Source organism: Balaenoptera borealis, assembly GCF_965194805.1.
Source record: "Balaenoptera borealis genome assembly, chromosome: 14".
Classification (NCBI taxonomy): Eukaryota; Metazoa; Chordata; class Mammalia; order Artiodactyla; family Balaenopteridae; genus Balaenoptera; species Balaenoptera borealis.
This window is the reverse complement of record NC_138875.1, coordinates 76,799,362-76,815,422: the sequence shown is the minus strand read 5'-3', so window position 1 is coordinate 76,815,422 and position 16,061 is coordinate 76,799,362. Positions and strand designations below refer to the sequence as shown.

At 54.1% G+C, this 16,061-nt stretch overlaps 2 protein-coding genes across 7 annotated transcripts in view; one reads left to right on the top strand and one right to left on the bottom strand.

Annotated features, from left to right (window-relative positions):
- DTX1 (deltex E3 ubiquitin ligase 1) overlaps window positions 1-11,958 on the top strand; it is a 36,952-nt gene extending 24,994 nt beyond the window's left edge. Inside the window, exons 3-9 of the mRNA XM_082353985.1 lie at window positions 7,782-7,843; window positions 8,217-8,378; window positions 8,682-8,743; window positions 9,381-9,539; window positions 9,634-9,795; window positions 9,886-9,975; window positions 10,658-11,958. Of these exons, the coding sequence (XP_082210111.1) occupies window positions 7,782-7,843; window positions 8,217-8,378; window positions 8,682-8,743; window positions 9,381-9,539; window positions 9,634-9,795; window positions 9,886-9,975; window positions 10,658-10,882 (922 nt within the window). The 3' untranslated portion in view covers window positions 10,883-11,958. The remainder of the gene's footprint in view (window positions 1-7,781; window positions 7,844-8,216; window positions 8,379-8,681; window positions 8,744-9,380; window positions 9,540-9,633; window positions 9,796-9,885; window positions 9,976-10,657) is intronic.
- A 1,001-nt stretch (window positions 11,959-12,959) lies between these two features.
- RASAL1 (RAS protein activator like 1) overlaps window positions 12,960-16,061 on the bottom strand; it is a 29,385-nt gene continuing 26,283 nt past the window's right edge. For 4 of the 6 annotated variants that reach the window (XM_082353980.1, XM_082353983.1, XM_082353982.1 and 1 more), the window contains 4 exons: window positions 15,918-16,053; window positions 15,055-15,175; window positions 14,006-14,082; window positions 12,960-13,749 (listed from right to left, as the gene is read on the bottom strand). In XM_082353980.1, the coding sequence (XP_082210106.1) occupies window positions 13,610-13,749; window positions 14,006-14,082; window positions 15,055-15,175; window positions 15,918-16,053 (474 nt within the window). In that variant the 3' untranslated portion in view covers window positions 12,960-13,609. Of the gene's footprint in view, window positions 13,750-14,005; window positions 14,083-14,944; window positions 15,176-15,816; window positions 16,054-16,061 lie in introns of those variants that run through there. The other 2 variants (XR_014234149.1, XM_082353981.1) reach the window with 2 other exon arrangements.

Sequence of the window (16,061 nt, the reverse complement as noted above, 5' to 3'; positions counted from 1 at the left end):
AAACTGAGGCCCATAGAAGCTCAGCAGCTTGTTCAGGCAGCGGGGGAGGGGGGAGGGGGGATGGCTGGAGCGAGGAAAGGGGAAACGAGCCAGGCCACGGCAGCCGTTGATGGTTTGTGGCTTTTGCTGGACCCGTGGGGCACCCTGTCTCCCTGGAGCTTGCCGTGACGTTCTCAGCCCTCAGGCTCTGCAGAGCGGTTGGGGGTGCAGACCTGGCTGACCCCGGACTGTGGGGGTCAGGGGTTCAGGTACAGGACGAGTGGGCACTGAATGGAGGCAGGTGACAGGAGTAGGCCCAAGGAACAGGGGAGGGGGGCCCATGCGCTCTTCAACTTCCTTCTCCCCATGACATGGCGCTCTCACTTCTGCCCCCTCCTCACCCACTTGGACCCAAATGACTGAGGCCTGAGCCTCCAGAGGCTCCCCAAGGGGCCATGGGGTAAGTGCCAGGTGTCTGGAGAGCACCTGAGGCCAATCAGAGGACCTGAAACCACCATCAGAGAATGTGACATGCCTGGGGCCTGCCAGGGGCATGGAGGAGAGAGAGGACAGGGAGGCCAGCCTAGGTTGTGGCTTCCTGCGTTTCTGGGGTCCTGAACCCCCTTGTTGCTCGGGACAGAGAGGAGTGGCCAGAGCAGGCAAATGTATCCACTCGTGAAGCCCTCCAGGCCTCCCAAACCTGAGCCAGCTCCAGGGTCCAGGTCAAAGGCTTTGGCCCACCTCTAGGGCACAGAGGGCTCAGAAGGCTGGCTCAACTCCAGATGTTGAGCACAGGTCCGCCTGGTGGGCTCAGCTCTGGCCTCTGACTCAGAAACTCCAGGACCACTAACCAGCTGGTTGACCATCGTGAAGCCACTTCCCCTCTCTGGGCCTCATTCCGATCATTTGCAAGATAAATGACAAACAGATTTCAATTCATGTGCTGGCTCTGCTTGAATGGAAATGACTTCCTGGAGCACTCTTGACGAGGATTCTGAAGTTGCATTTTAGCTTAGTGGAAAGGAGTGCTGGGATTTATTGGTGATGCCTGCCATGGGTGCTAGATAGGCAGTAATGGTACCCATGTCATGTATTTGCCATCCCTGCTCCAACCTTGTCTCTGGGGGCACATTTGGTGTTAGAACTACTGTTTCTTTTTCTTTTCCTTTTTTTCTTTTTTTTATTAACTTTTATTGGAGTATGGTTGCTTTACAATGTTGTGTTAGCCTCCACTGCACAACAAAATGAATCAACCATACACATACAGATATCCCCTCCCTTTTGGACTTCCCTCCCATTTATGTTACCACAGTGCACTAGGTAGTTCTATACAGTATGTTCCCATCAGTTGTCTATTTTATACATAGTATCAATAATGTATATGTGTCAATCCCAGTCTCCCAATTCCTCCCACCCCACCCCTTTCCCCCTTGGTAGCCATACATCTGTTGTTTACATCTGAGCCTCTATTTCTGCTTTGCAAATAAGATCATCTATACCATTTTTCTAGATTCCACATATATGCATTATTATACGATATTTGCTTTTCTCTTTCTGACTTACTTCACTCTGTATGACACTTTCTAGGTCCATCCACATCTCTACAAATTACCCAATTTCATTCCTTTTTATGGCTGAGTAATATCCATTGTATATATGTACCACATCTTCTTTATCCATTCCTCTGTTGATGGACGTTTAGGTTGCTTCCATGTCCTGGCTATTGTAAGTAGTGCTGCAATGAACATTGGGGTGCATGTGTTTGTTTTTTTTTAAATAAATTTATTTATTTATTTATTTATTTATTTATTTATTTATTTATTTATTTTTGGCTGCATTGGGTCTTTGTTGCTGCGCGCGGGCTTTCTCTAGTTGTGGCGAGCGGGGGCTACTCTTCGTTGCAGTGCGTGGGCTTCTCATTGCGGTGGCTTCTCTTGTTTTTTTGAATTATGGTTTTCTCTGGATATATGCCCAGTGGTGGGATTGCTGGGTCATACGGTAGTTCTATTTTTAAGAACTACTGTTTCTAAGCACACCAGGCACCCCTCTGAAGAGACCAGAGAACTGGTAGACCGATTCCTTAATTGGCTCAACTCCTCCATTCAGTGCTAACTGAGTATCCATTTGCACCGAGTTTCATCCTCAATCCTGGGGTCAAAGGACTGGGTCAGAAGCTCACAGTCTGGTGGAAGAGATAAGAGTGGAACCCCACAACTAGGAAGCAAGACAGGAAATGTGTCCTCAAAAAAAAAAAAAGATAAACACAGTCCCCTGGGAATTCAAAGAAGGTGTGGTTATGTATTTGCTTGAGGTCGATCAGAAAAAGCCTCATGAAGACAGTGACCTTTGAACCTGTCTTCAAAGGGAAGATGTGAATTGGGAATAGACAGTATGGACAGGCAGGGGAAACAGTGTGACAAAGGTATGCAGACAGGACAGGGCAGGGAACAGTGTGAGGAACAGCAACTAGGAAAATCTCCCCAAGTTATCTCATCCTGCCTTTGAACATTGCCTCCCAGCCAGGCCAGGTACGAGGCATCTCTCTTTGCTCTTCTGTGGCAAAGGAAAGAGAGAGGAGCCAAACACCCTAACCCTGTTTCCCAGACTTGTCCTGGGGAGATTTTTTTCCTCAGATAACAGCCTCCTGCCTCAGTCTCTGAGCCAGGGTGAGAGAACTTGGTTTCGTGTCACGGGGCTGAGAAAACAGACTCTGAAGTCTGACATCCTGGGCTCACATTTGGGCTCTACCACTTACTGGCAAGTTACTTCATCTCTCTGGGCCTCAGTTTCCTCCTCTGTAGAATGGGATATCACAGACTTGTTGGGACGATTAGATGAGGGAGGGAAGGTCTACAACAGAGTCTGAGACATAGCAAGCTCTTGGAATTATTGACCCCTGGCCCATCTCTGTGTGGCACGTTCACTGAGACAGTTTCCAGGAAATGTCTGGGTTCCCCCAAACCTTGCCATGGAATCTCTGCCTTGAGTTGGATGGGGAGCATATCTGGGAACTTCTTAGAGAAGCTTTGCTCGTGCTGTTCCCACGCATGCCCACTTAGTGTGCTCACTTTAGAATGAAAGTTGGCACAGAGTCTCCGAGGGCCTAAAGCCTACAGAGGGGCTTCTCTGGGGCAGCTGCTTCAAGGCTCACTTCCAATGTGTGCAAAAAATGCACGGGGAGACTGCACCCGAGCACGTGAGCGTGAGTCATCGGCTTGGAACATCCCCGCAAAATCCAGTCTTCCTTCCTTCACACAACAAGTGTTTCTTGACAATCTACTATGTGCCATATACTCGCGGTGATGGCGGGTGGTGAGGAAGGTCTCTCTACCGAGGCAGCGCTGAAGCAGACCTAAGGGAGCCACTCAGCATCTGGGGGAAAAGCCTTCAGGCGGAGGGCACAGCAAGTGCAAAGGCCTTGAAAGGGCTCAGCATTTTAGAGCAGAGGTGTGTGGAGTAGAGAGATGGAGGAGGTAGGAGATGAGGTCACAGAGGCAGGGAGGGCCTGGTCATGCTGAAGACTTTATAATATCAGGCTGTGATTAATGCAATGACAAAAAACATTAAGTAAGGTAAGGGCAAAGGCAGAGGGCTTCTCTAGAATAAAGTGGAAGGGAAGATCTCTGATAGGGTGATATTTGAGCAGAAACCTGTGTTAAGTGAGGGAGCAGAGCATGAGGATAATCTGGGGAAGAGCATTCTGGGAGAGGAATCAGCAAGTGCAAAGGCCCTGGGGTGAGGATGTGCCTGGTATGTTTGCAGAATGGCAGGGAGAACAGGGAGGCTGGGATGGAGTGGGTGAGGGGTGAGCACAGGAGAAACAGAGTTCAAGGGGTAGGTACTGGCTATACTGCATATGGTAAAGAGGTTGGATTTTACTCTAAGCAAGGTAAGAGCCACAGGGGATTGAGGGCAGCGGAGGAACAGGATCTGATGCAGGGGTGGGCAAGGCAGCGGGACCCATCCCTGCCCTGGGGCAGCCAGGGCTCGCTTCTGGTCAGAGCAGATTTCAAGACCTGAAGGATTCCTCTGACCCTTTGCCAGGCAGAGCCCCAAGAGGGTGGAGCAGGGAGTGAAGGCCGGCCCCACTTCCGGGAGGCCTGTGGGCAGCAGTCTCCTGTCCAGGGCAGGAAGATGTTCTCACTGACTCGGAGGAAACAGCGCATCCCACATCAAAAAGGGGCCTGGGTGGCTCCCACGCTCTGGCGTCGTGGGAACCCAGCTACCCTGGGTTCTCGCAGGGGGCCCGCAGATTGAGAGAGGCTGGGGGCCACCTGGGGACTGTCCCCCAGCTTGCCGATGGGTAAATAAAAAACAGCCCCACCATCACGCCCCACTCACAACCCTCCTCCCAGGAGCAAGACTGTCTTTTGTAACCCAGGGCTCCGTGGTTTTTAAAGCGTGCCAGAGATTGAAGGGCTGCTAAGATCTAAAATATTCCCTTTCTGGGGTCCCTCCTGCCTAACTCCCTGGCCAAAGGCTCAGCAAGACCAGTGTCATGAGCTGGACCAGACTTTGGGCATTATATAGACCTGGGGTAGCCAACTGTCCTTGCTGATTGGTAGAGGCTGCCTAGAGAGCTGTGCTGATGATTCTGCTTGGCTTGAGAAAGTGCTGTGATGGATTAGTGATGTCTGCCACAGGTAGGAGACAAGAAGCGGTGGTACTCATGCCAAATACTTTTATTTCCACCATTTTACAGATAGCCCTGGAGAGAAGGAAGGATGGTTTCTCATGAGGTAGATGGGAAGGAAAGAAGGGGATGGGAAGACCTGGATATGTAGAGGACCTTAACAGTGTGTCAACATTAGAAGTGTTTTAGGGACTTCCCTGGTGGGCCAGTGGTTAGGACTCTGCATTTCCACCACAGGGGGCATGGGTTCAAACCCTGGTCGGGGAACTAAGATCCTGCATGCCTAATAATAATAATAATACACTAGAAGTGTTTTGAAGGACAGTTCAGGAAGAGGAGAAGCTGGAGGTGCCTCCATGCTTTCCTGTAAGAGGATGGGAAGGGATGAGATTAGGGTGGTAATACCCCTGCAAGGAAGGTCCTGGAGGATTGTGACAAACCCTGGGAAGGGGCAGATGGGTACTCAGCCCCCATCCCTTGGGTCCCAGCAGGCTGCTGGAAGGAGAAAATTAGGACACCTCCACTCTCACCCCTGCACCAAACTATGAACTTTATGTGTTTTAACTCATTGAACCTTCACAAGACTCTATCCCCATTACAGATGGGGAAACCGAGGCACAGCATCTTTCCCGCCTCCCACACCTCAGCTGTCCAGCCCCTGGGGGCCCCCAGGGGTACCTGCCCTCCGCTGCACCTCCCTCAGGAGCTGTGTTCAGCAACTCTGGGTCACCAGAGTGTTTGGTGACCCGATGTCTGCTCCAGATGCTGCCACCCCCAGTCAGAGAGGTCTGGGAGGAGTGCCCCGGCCGACCAGGTGTAAGCCCGTGCTGCTGGCAGCCACAGAGTGGACGGCTGTGTGCAGTGTGTGTGTGTGTGTTACTGTGTGTGTAAAGTGTAAGTCCCCCAGCCGAGTGTCTACCTGTCAGTGTTGGGGAGCATGGGTCATGGTGTCTGTGTGTCCCCACGTGCAGGTGGCAGGGTCCCTTTGCAGGTTGCAGACTGTTGGGTGCTTGTCAGGACCAAGGTGCCTTTACCCCGAATTTGGGGGAGGGGCGGCTGTGGCCGGGCTGGACAAGTGTGCACGAGCTGGCTTCTCCTGTCCAATTCAGTGTCCTCATGGTGTGCGCACGTGGGTATCTCTGTGTGTGCTGTGTTCCCTGGAGTGTGTGTGTACATGTTTGTATGGTGTTCTCCATGCAGAGGTGTGTGTATCTGTCTGAACCTGTGTGTGTTCATGGGGTGTGTTCCCTGAGGTGTGTCTCTGTGTACCTTTGTATGTATGCATGCATGGTGTGTATTGCCTGGTGTGTGTGTGTTTGCATGCAAACGTGTGTGGCACGCTCCCGAAGTATATGTGTGCCTGTGTCTGTATCTACGTACAGGGAGGGGGCTTCCTGGATTGTGTGTGCATGACTGTGTGTGCGTGTATCTGTCGTGTGTTCCCTGGAGCATGTGTGTACATGCGTGGGGGGGCATGTTTTCAGGAGTGTGTGCCTGTTTGAGCAGTGTTCTCCGTCTATGTGTGTGTGTGTGTGTGTGTGTGTGTGTGTGTGTCCTTGTGCATTTGGCGTGTTCCCCAAGTATACGTGTGCATGTATATATAGCCCATATTCCCCAGGGGTATGTGTGTGTGTGTTTCTGGACCCACTGCTGCAGCATGAAAACCTGCCAAACGTACCATTTGCTTAAAGACACTTTCCAGCCAGCTTCCTGGTGCTGACTGTACCTGCTGGGGCAGGTGTCCAGGCAGCACTGGCCAGGCTCAGACCTGAGCAGGCAGGCAAAGGGGGCTGCAGCAGCTCCTTCCCCAGCTGTCACTGCCCGCATCCCTTCCTGCACTTGCTCCTGGCACATCCCCAAGCCCCTCAGGCTGCCCCGTGGCTTTTATTACACTCCTTCTCTTCATCAAAACTTACCCATCCGGGGTTCCATGCCCATCAACAGGAAGATACCAGTTCATCCACAAAACTAAGCCCTGAAGTCTAGACTCAGGTGGGCACACTGTACAGATCACAACAAGATTTCTCCTTCAGCCCTCCCGACAATTTTATAGGTGAGGTATTATTGTCATCCCCATTTTACAGATAAGAAAACTGAGGATCACAGAGGTTAAGTGACTCTCCCAAGCTTATCACTGCAATACTTTCATGGTTTCCTATCCAAGATGGAGAGAAGTTACACCGTAACTTAGTGGGTTCAGGTGCAAGAGAGGTGAAATTAGCCAGGATTACACAGCGATGGTGATGATGGTGGTGATGACGGTTAAAGCTATTAGAGTCTTTATTAGGTACCAGGAATTGTGCTCAGCCCTTGACATGTAGAATTTCATTGACTCTTCACAGCAAACTTAAGGAAGGTGCCATATTATCCCCATTTTACCAATGGGGAAACAGGTTTATGAGAGGTGTGATGACGCGTCACGTGTCATCCAGCTGCTTAACAGTGGAGCTGAAATATGAAAGTAGCTCCGGATGATTCCAAAAGCCAGACCTCTTTGGAGGGAAGGGCAAAGAGGGGAAGCAGGCTACATTTTCCTAGGGCCTCTTCATTTGAAGAGGTGACAGTGCCTTAGTCACAGGAACTGACATCAGTAAATATTCCAGAGGGGGGAAATGTTCATCATCAAATGTCTTTGGGAAACCTGGATTTACCATTGCTAACCATATTTCCTTATGCAGGACTTATCAGAGCCTTTAATATGCCCATATGTGTTGTGAATTTCCAAGTGGGAGACAGCGAAGTGTTTCCTAACTGATCCCTAAATCCTTCTTTCCCCGAACCTTTTATCAGTGCTCCATATAGCAAAGTTTGAGAGCAGCTAGAATGGCTCAATCACAAATAGTTGGGTTTCAGGCACAGTGGCCAATGAAAGGGGGCAGTTGGGAGCCAAGTGCTCTCACCAGGGAGGAGGCCAGCTGTGGAGCAGGGGAGGGTCAGTACTAAGTCTAGGGGTTCATTCCATCATCACAGGGGCGGAGGTCCTGGTCACACCGCATCCCATAATAGAAGGATGTCAGAGTAGGAATGGAGTTCCCTGGTGGTCGTTCTAGATAACTGGGACAGACATAAACGGGTCAGAGTACAGCCACGAGCCAGAGCCAGAAGGCAAAGCAGAGTCCCCTGATCTTCTGGTGCAGGGGGGCTGCAGTCTCTTCTCTTCTCCCCTCAGGGTCCCTGCGCTCCCGGTGAAGAACTTGAATGGCACGGGGCCAGTACACCCGGCCCTAGCAGGTGAGTCCAGTCCAGGACGGGAAAGAAGGGCGGGGCCCACAAGGTGGCAGCCCCACCTCTCGGCCCCTTGGCTTCGGCCCCTTGGCTTCGTCCCCTTGGAGGGCGTGGCCAAGAGGACACACCCCCTGCCTTTGGGCCATAACACTGGGGTCCATGGGGCCCGCAGAAGGGACTCCACTTGACTTCAACCTTGGGTGGGGGCTAAGTGGGCGGGGCCCATCGGGCACCCCACCCACCCATCTGAGGATTCCTGGGCTTACCAGGTGGGCGGAGTCTGGGGAGAGACCCCATGGGTCCACGCGATGTTGGGAGAGCAGGGCGGGCGGGGCCTGGATGAGCATCCCGCGCCCTGACTGTCGCCGCCGCCCCCCAGGGATGACCGGGATCCTGCTCTGCGCTGCGGGGCTGCCCGTGTGCCTGACGCGGGCCCCCAAGCCCATCCTGCACCCACCGCCCGTGAGCAAGAGCGACGTCAAGCCCGTGCCAGGCGTGCCCGGGGTGTGCCGCAAGACCAAGAAGAAGCACCTCAAGAAGAGTATGCCTCCCGCGCCCGATCCTGACCCCTGAACTTGACCCCACTAACCCTTGACCGCAACCCCTCTGGCCCTTCAATTCCAATTTGGTCTAAAGACTTGTGACCCCATCTCAGTTCTGGTTCCCTGACCCCATTCGCCACCCACTCCGATTACATCAAACCTCAAGCAACCCTTGACATGTGACTCCTGCCAGCCCGTACAGCTTCTGACCCCACCCCTCTGACCCCTGACCCTGTCCTCAGCCAAGCCCTCAGGACAAGACTCTGGGTACCCTCAAGCCCACCCCCATTCTGTCCTTGCAGGTAAGAACCCTGAGGATGTGGTTCGAAGGTACATGCAGAAGGTGAAGAACCCACCTGATGAGGTGAGCCCCTAGGGGAGGGTACCTGTGCGGAGGACAGGCAGCCTCACCTCCAGAGATGGAGAGCCCAGCCCTCACCTCCTCACCTGGTTCTAGTGTTACAGTCTCTTCTCCCGGTTTGTGGGTTTGCCTTCTCACTTTCTTTACAGCGTCTTTTGATGAACAGAAATGCTACGTTTAACAGAATCACATTGATCAATCTTAGTTTTTGCAGCTTTTTTTTTTTTTTTTTTTTTTTGGCTGCGTTGGGTCTTCGTTGCTACGCGTGGGTCCTCTCCAGCCGCAGAGAGCGGGGGCCACTCCTCGCCTCGGTGCGCGGGCCTCTCACCGCAGCAGCCCCTCCCGTTTGCAGCTTATTTTTACCCATATTTTCCACCAAATGTGTTTAAGTTTTGCTTTTGATAGTTAAGCCTTTAATCCGTCTGGAGGGGGGTGTGAGCAAGCCATCTCTTCCTCTGCATGTATCTGAATTCAGTACCTGGGGGTGTCCTCTCCCTTTGATAGATGGGGACCAGAGAGGGGGCGGTCTCTTGCCCTTGGGGGATAGGGGGTCTGGTCCCCGCCCAGGAGCAGCGCTGACTGGGGAGGGGTGTCCCGCCCTCCCCAGTCCTCAGTCTCCCGTCTGTGCCCCCTCCCTCAGGACTGTACCATCTGCATGGAGCGGCTGGCCACGGCCTCCGGCTACGAGGGCGTGCTTCGGCACAAGGGCGTGCGCCCTGAGCTCGTGGGCCGCCTGGGCCGCTGTGGCCACATGTACCACCTGCTGTGCCTCGTGGCCATGTACTCCAATGGCAACAAGGTGGGCTGGGTGGGGCAGTGGGTGGGGAGTAGGCAGGGGGGCCGTGCGGGGCCAGGACACCTGGGGACCTCACGGCCACTCTCCCCCACCCCAGGACGGCAGCCTGCAGTGCCCCACCTGCAAGGCCATCTACGGGGAGAAGACGGGCACTCAGCCACCCGGGAAGATGGAGTTTCACCTCATCCCCCACTCGCTGCCCGGCTTCGCTGACACCCAGACCATCCGCATCGTCTACGACATCCCCACAGGCATCCAGGTGAGCCCCCAGGCCCCTGGCTTTGAGCCCTTCCGAGGCCACCGCCACGGCCGCTGTCTGTGGTTCAAGCCCCCCCTGCCTCTCCCACAGGGCCCCGAGCACCCCAACCCAGGCAAGAAGTTCACTGCAAGAGGCTTCCCGCGCCACTGCTATCTGCCCAACAACGAGAAGGGCCGGAAGGTGGGTGCCGTGAGGGCGCGGGGCTGTGGGAGCAGGCTGGGCCCCCAGCCACCATCAGTCAGACCTGTGGTCCCCGTTCTCCCCAGTCCCTGCACGAGCACTGACCATAACCACCCAGTGTGTGTGTGTGTCTAGCCCTGCCAGTCGCCTCACACACCTCATGTCATTCACCAGCCCGCTGAAGTCAAGGTCTTGACCTCATTTTAGAGATAAAGAAACGAAGCCTCAGAGAGGGCAAGTAACTTGCCCAAGGTCACACAGCTAGTAAACGGTAGAGCCTGGATTTGAACCCAAGCAGTCTAGGTTCTTCACTGCCACACTAGAGACTGTCTGCTTTTACTTTCTGTTTTTCAAGAGAAGCCAGAAATTCTGATTTTCACGTGAAATCCCCAGGTTTTTGAATATTGCCAACGAAGTCACAAAGTGGCTGTTTGATACAGCATGAGGTCCAAACCAAACACAGCTGAGGGCCATCAGTTTGAGACCCTTCACCCCAAAGAAACAGGCTGATAACATGGAAAGTGCTTTTACTGGGGGAGCTCAGAGTGGGAGTCAGTCTAGGGAAGGAAGTGGCCACGCTGGGCAGCCACGGGGAATCCTGCAGGGGAAACACAGTGTGGTCAGGGAGGGACTCAAGCTGTGGGTGGGGCTGGCTGTGACCCTTGCCTGCCCCGCCCTCCAGGTGCTGAGGCTGCTTATCACCGCCTGGGAGCGGAGACTTATCTTCACCATCGGCACATCCAACACCACGGGCGAGTCGGACACCGTGGTGTGGAACGAGATCCACCACAAGACCGAGTTTGGATCCAACCTCACGGGCCACGGCTACCCGGACGCTAGCTACCTAGACAACGTGCTGGCAGAGCTCACAGCCCAGGGTGTGTCCGAGGCTGTGGCCAAGGCCTGAGGCCCAAGGCTGCCCACCTTCCCTCCTGCTTTGCCCCTGGTCCAGCACATGCAGCACATGCCTCCCTCTGCCAGGTGTGTCCTGGCGGCCCAGGTTCAGGGCTGGGGAGGAACCTGCAGGAGGAGCCAGAAGCGTTCCCGGGATTTGGCTGGTAGCAGTTGGCATGATGGGAGGATGGCAGGCCAGCCGGCTTCGACCCTAGCTACCTGAGAGGGTCACAAGGGTGTACCGGAAACCACAGCAACCTCCCTACCAAAAAGACAGAGCCCCACCCCCTCACACAAACACACGTGTCCTGTTGAACACATGCACGCACACCCACGTGCCTCTACTTACCCCCAGACTGAGGGGGAAGAGACAGAAAGACCCCTGTGATACTCCATGTGGATTCCCATCTGTGTCTATCGCATCTGTACAGGCTTGTCTGCAAACAGAAGGACTCGGGTCAAGCACGTGGGGGCCTGGTGAGGCTCCGGGAGAAAAGGGGGCACTTGGGAGCCTCAGCCTCCCCCCATCTCTGCCACCCACTGATGGGCAATTGTGGGCCCACAGGGTGGAAGCTCCCAGAATATTCAGCAGTTTTGCAAAGGGGTGGGCCAGGGAGACAGACGAGGAGAATCTTATTTTGTGCTTGTGTCTCTTCATCCTTCTGGGACCCTGAGCTCCTTCTTCTCCCCTGCCATCCCCAGGCCTTATGTCTGTCCCTGATAAAGGCACTGTTTTCCTTTCCTCCCCACCCCATTCTCTCCACCAAATCGCTCCCAATGTCAAGATCCAAAGGCTGGAGCTTCTGGCTTCAGGAGTGAGACAAGGAGGCCTGGCTTAGGCCAGCAGGTTTAAAAAGCAGACCGGACAGCAAAGAGTCCATTTCCCTTTCCTTGGGAGTGGGCAGTGGGGTGGCTGATGGTCTCGGCCAACCAGGGGCCTGTTGCCCAGGCAACTCACCAGCTCTGCCTCTGTTGATTGGCTGCCACGGCGGAAGTCAGCCAAGATTTAAAGGGACGCCAGTGATTGCTCTTTTGAAAATCTACCAGTCCCACTGTGGGTGGAGAAATAAATGGTCTTTCTCCTCCTCAGCTGGGTCTTTTCCTGCCAAGAAGGGGTGTGCGTGGCTCTGTTTCTGGGGGCTTTCGGTCCATCCCATGGGGGAGCTTGCAACAAAATGATGACCCAGGACCATTGCCCCGTCAGCCTTGGGCAGCTGGAGATGGAGGGTCCCCATACTTCTCTTGTCCTGGGGCAGGCAGGGGGTGTGATGGTGGCAGAGGCAGACCCTCCCAATCCTACTCCCCAAGAGGGCACAGGTGAAAGATCTGTTCTCAAGCACGGGCACGGCAATGCATACAGCTGCTCCCCGGTACAATTACTAGGAATGAGGAACTTGGGCTGGGAGCTGCGAGCCTCCTGGAAAATATGGAGGAGCTGGGAGACGCCGTGATCGGCTCGTTGGAACCTCAGAGCCCCAGCCTCTGCCCTCAGGGAGGAGGACCAGGTTCTGTCGGGAGAGACGGGGACGTATCCCTGGATCTGCAGCAAGTCTCCCGTCAGTCTCTGCAACATCCCAGGATGCTAGGAGGCTGTGGTGGATGCCGCGGCTCCAGGCGACCCCTTCCGGCCACCCTCAGGATAGCACTGCATCTTTCCTAAAGTGGTCCATGTCACCACCACCCCACCCCACTCCCCCAGCCAGATAGGCTTAGGTTTCTGTCCTACCCTCTAGTCACACAAAACTGGAAATGAGTCTTTGGAGGCCCAATTCTGCCAGTTGGGTGTTCCCAAACATTTTACCTTCTGTGATTAATTCTCAAACAAAATATCACCTCAATATACAAAATCACCCAGCCCCATGGTCCTCAAATCTCATGTGCGTCCACACCATCTGTGGAACTTGTTTAAAACCCTGATTCCTGCCCTCACGCTCCCTCAGATTCTGATTCAGGAGATCTGGGGGCGGTCCCAGGAATCTGCATTTCTAGCAGACAACCTGAGGGTGGGCTTTGAACCACAGTCTGAGAAATCCCTCCCTGGCTCCCACACTACCCCCATGGAACCCATTTTGAAAACCACACATCTAGACTCACTCCCTCCTCATTTTATACAGGGTAAACTGAGGCTCAAAGACAGGGAAAGAGCCTGGTCCAAAGTCTCCCAAGGGTCTGGGTCATGCACGCTGGGCTCTCAGCCTCAGTTATTCCTGAGGGCACCTGATTCTGGAGGCTTGTGGTTAGGATATTCAGCCAAGGACAGGGTTCAGGAGGATCAATGTGGCTACAGGGATTGGCAGAAATGAAAACAGGAAGGGCTGAGCCTGTTTAGTGCCTATCTGGGGCAACAAGGCCACAAGGGCATCAGGGATTCATGTACAGCTGTATCCAGCAGCTCAGGGCCAGCAGCTCAGGGCTGGCCATGTCAGTGTGGCTAGAGGCCAGTCCTGTGAAGCAGAAACCTCAGGCTGAGATAAGTGGGTCAGGTTCCTTATTCCATCCACTCCAGAGTGCCTCAACCCAGAGGGTAAGACCCATTCAGTGCAAGGCTGGTCCCCTGCCCAAGGGTTTCCATGCCTGGGTTCTGGGCTTAGGACACATGGGATTAGGATATTTCCAGGAGCCTGCAAGCCACAGCATCAACGAGGTACCGGACAGCCACGAGGAGACTCCTGGGCCAGGGGACGCTGAGAAGGGCCCACCGGCTCTTTCCACCTCCCTCCAGGCTGGCTCTGGCATGTCCTCAGGGCCTCAGGGGGCGTAGGGCCACCTTCCGCTGCTCCTGATGCTGGAACTCCTCATGGGCTTGATCCAGGTCTGCGAGCACCTCCAGCAGATGGGCAGCTGCCTCTCTCTGGTGAGCCAGGGCATCAGGACAGGCCCCTGGGAGAAAGAAAAGGAGGCCACAGGGGCTCAGCGAGGCCAGGGCAGGCTGCTGTAATTCAGATCCAGTGGCTTCCTCGGGCTCCATATGTGCCTGGTGCCCTGAGATCCTAAAATGTGCCAGAGCCGCATACACACAGCCCTCTGGCCTGCTGGTGGACTGGAAAGAGGAGAGTGGGAGGGGAGGAGAGGGTGGGGTGCCTAGCAAGTTGTGGGAGGTATCAGAGAGGGCAAAGGGACCTCCTTATCCCCTTACCTTCCGTGGCACTGGAGCCCTTCTCTGTGTCTGCCTCGGGAGTCGTAACCAGGTTGGAATCCTCCAGGAATTTCATCCTGAAAGTTAAGAGGGAGAAAACCAAGCTGGTTCCTGAGTCCCAATGCTGCTCTCAAACCCAGAGATTCTGCTGGTTGAAGGAGACATTACAGGTTCCCACTAAACCATCATCATCATCACAGCAAACATTTATAGCATGTCAGATCCTATTCTAAGCCCTTCACATGTATAAACTCATTTAATTAGCACAAAACACATGTAGGTACTTACTATTAGCTCCATTATACAGATGATCACTGAGACACAGAGAAGTAATGTAAGTTACCTAAGGTCACACAGCATAATAATAATTGTTACCCTTTATTGAAAGCTAATTATGTGGCCAGGCACCTACAAAGTGCTTTACCTGTATTAGCTCATTTGTTCCTTAGGACAACCCCATGAGGTATGTACAGTTGGTACCCTTATTTTCCAGATGAGGAAACTGAGGTAGAGAAGGTAAGCAACTCGCCCAAGATCACACAGCCAGTGAGTAGCCAGTCCAGGATTTGAACCCAGGCAAGCCAGCTTCAGAACCCACACTATGAGTTGGAACAAATCTCCGTCACTGAATGACAGTGATCCTGAGGCCAGCCAGCAAGGTGGAGGGACACATCCAAGCTCTGTGCCCTGTGTCTCTGGAGTCCTGGGTATCAAAAGATCCCAAGATCCATGGGACTTCCCTGGCGGTCCAGTGGTTAAGATTCTGTGCTTCCAATGCAGTGGGTGCGGGTTCGATCCCTGGTCGGGGAACTAAGACCCCACATGCTGCGCAGCATGACGAAAAAGTAAAAATTAAAAAAAAAAAAAAATCCCAAGATCCAGTTCCACGTTAGGGTCCACCCACCTGAGGATGCCTCCCTGGAACCTGGGCCCCCGGAAGCTCATCAGATGCACATGGAAAGAAAGAACATGTGGACATGGGGAGGGCACAGTGGGTAGCTGCCCCAGCTGGTCATAGTGAAGTGGGTTGGGTGGTGGGGAGGACCCACCTGAGCCGGTCCCGCCCTAGAAGCAACTGCCGATACACCATTTGGGTCTCAGCATCGGGATCCAGCGGGTCACTCCAGTCGCCCAGGGTGACGGCTGAGTGCGTGCGGCTGCAACCGGCAGCTGAGGGGGACACGGCATCATCATTAACTTCCCATTCCCCTTTCAGAAGCCCCATGGCCAAGCCCTGCCCCTTCTGCCTCTAAAATCACCCTTCAAACCTACTACTTCCCTCAAGCCCTGCTGCCTCAACCTTCGCCCAGAAGAGCCACAGTCTCACTTCTCTCCATCCCCCTCCCACATTCTAGGCTCCAGCCACAGACTTTTCTCAATCCTTCAGCCCACGTTTGCTCTGCCTGAAACACTCTTCCTTCCTCCAACTTCACTACTTAACTCTTATCCTTCTCAGGTCACATTTAAGCAGCAGCTACTCCAGGAAGCCCTCCTTGCTGTCCTACCCTGGGGCTGGGTCAGAGGCGTTCTCTGGAGTCTCAAAAGCCACACCTTGGCACTTGTAACACTGTATTACAATGGTCTGGTTATTCCCTTGTTTTCCTTGAGAGCAAGCCTGATGTCTGTGTACCACTAGACGCCTGGCGTTTAGTGGGCGCTGAAAAGATATCTGTGTGCCAGGCAGTGTTCTAATCGCTTTGCATGTGTCAACTTATTTACTCCTCACAGCAATCCTACAAGGCGGACACTATTATCAACCCCATTTCACACTTGCGGAGACTTTAAAGCAAGAGAGAGGTTAAGGAACTTGCCCAAGGTTGCAGCGCCAACCCAGGCCAACCCAGGCGGAGGTGGGACACTCTCTGATTGACAGGTGTGGAGGGCGGGGCCTGATTCCGCCCCGCCCCCTCACCTGAGCGTTCGGCCTGGAGGCAGCAGGTCCAGTGCGCGCTGCGGAACGCACCGGGGTGGCAGGCGGCCAGCTTGTCCGGATTGGGGGCGCTGGCCTTGCGCAGGGCCGATAGCCACTGGTTGAGCTCGTTCACGTTCTTCAGGG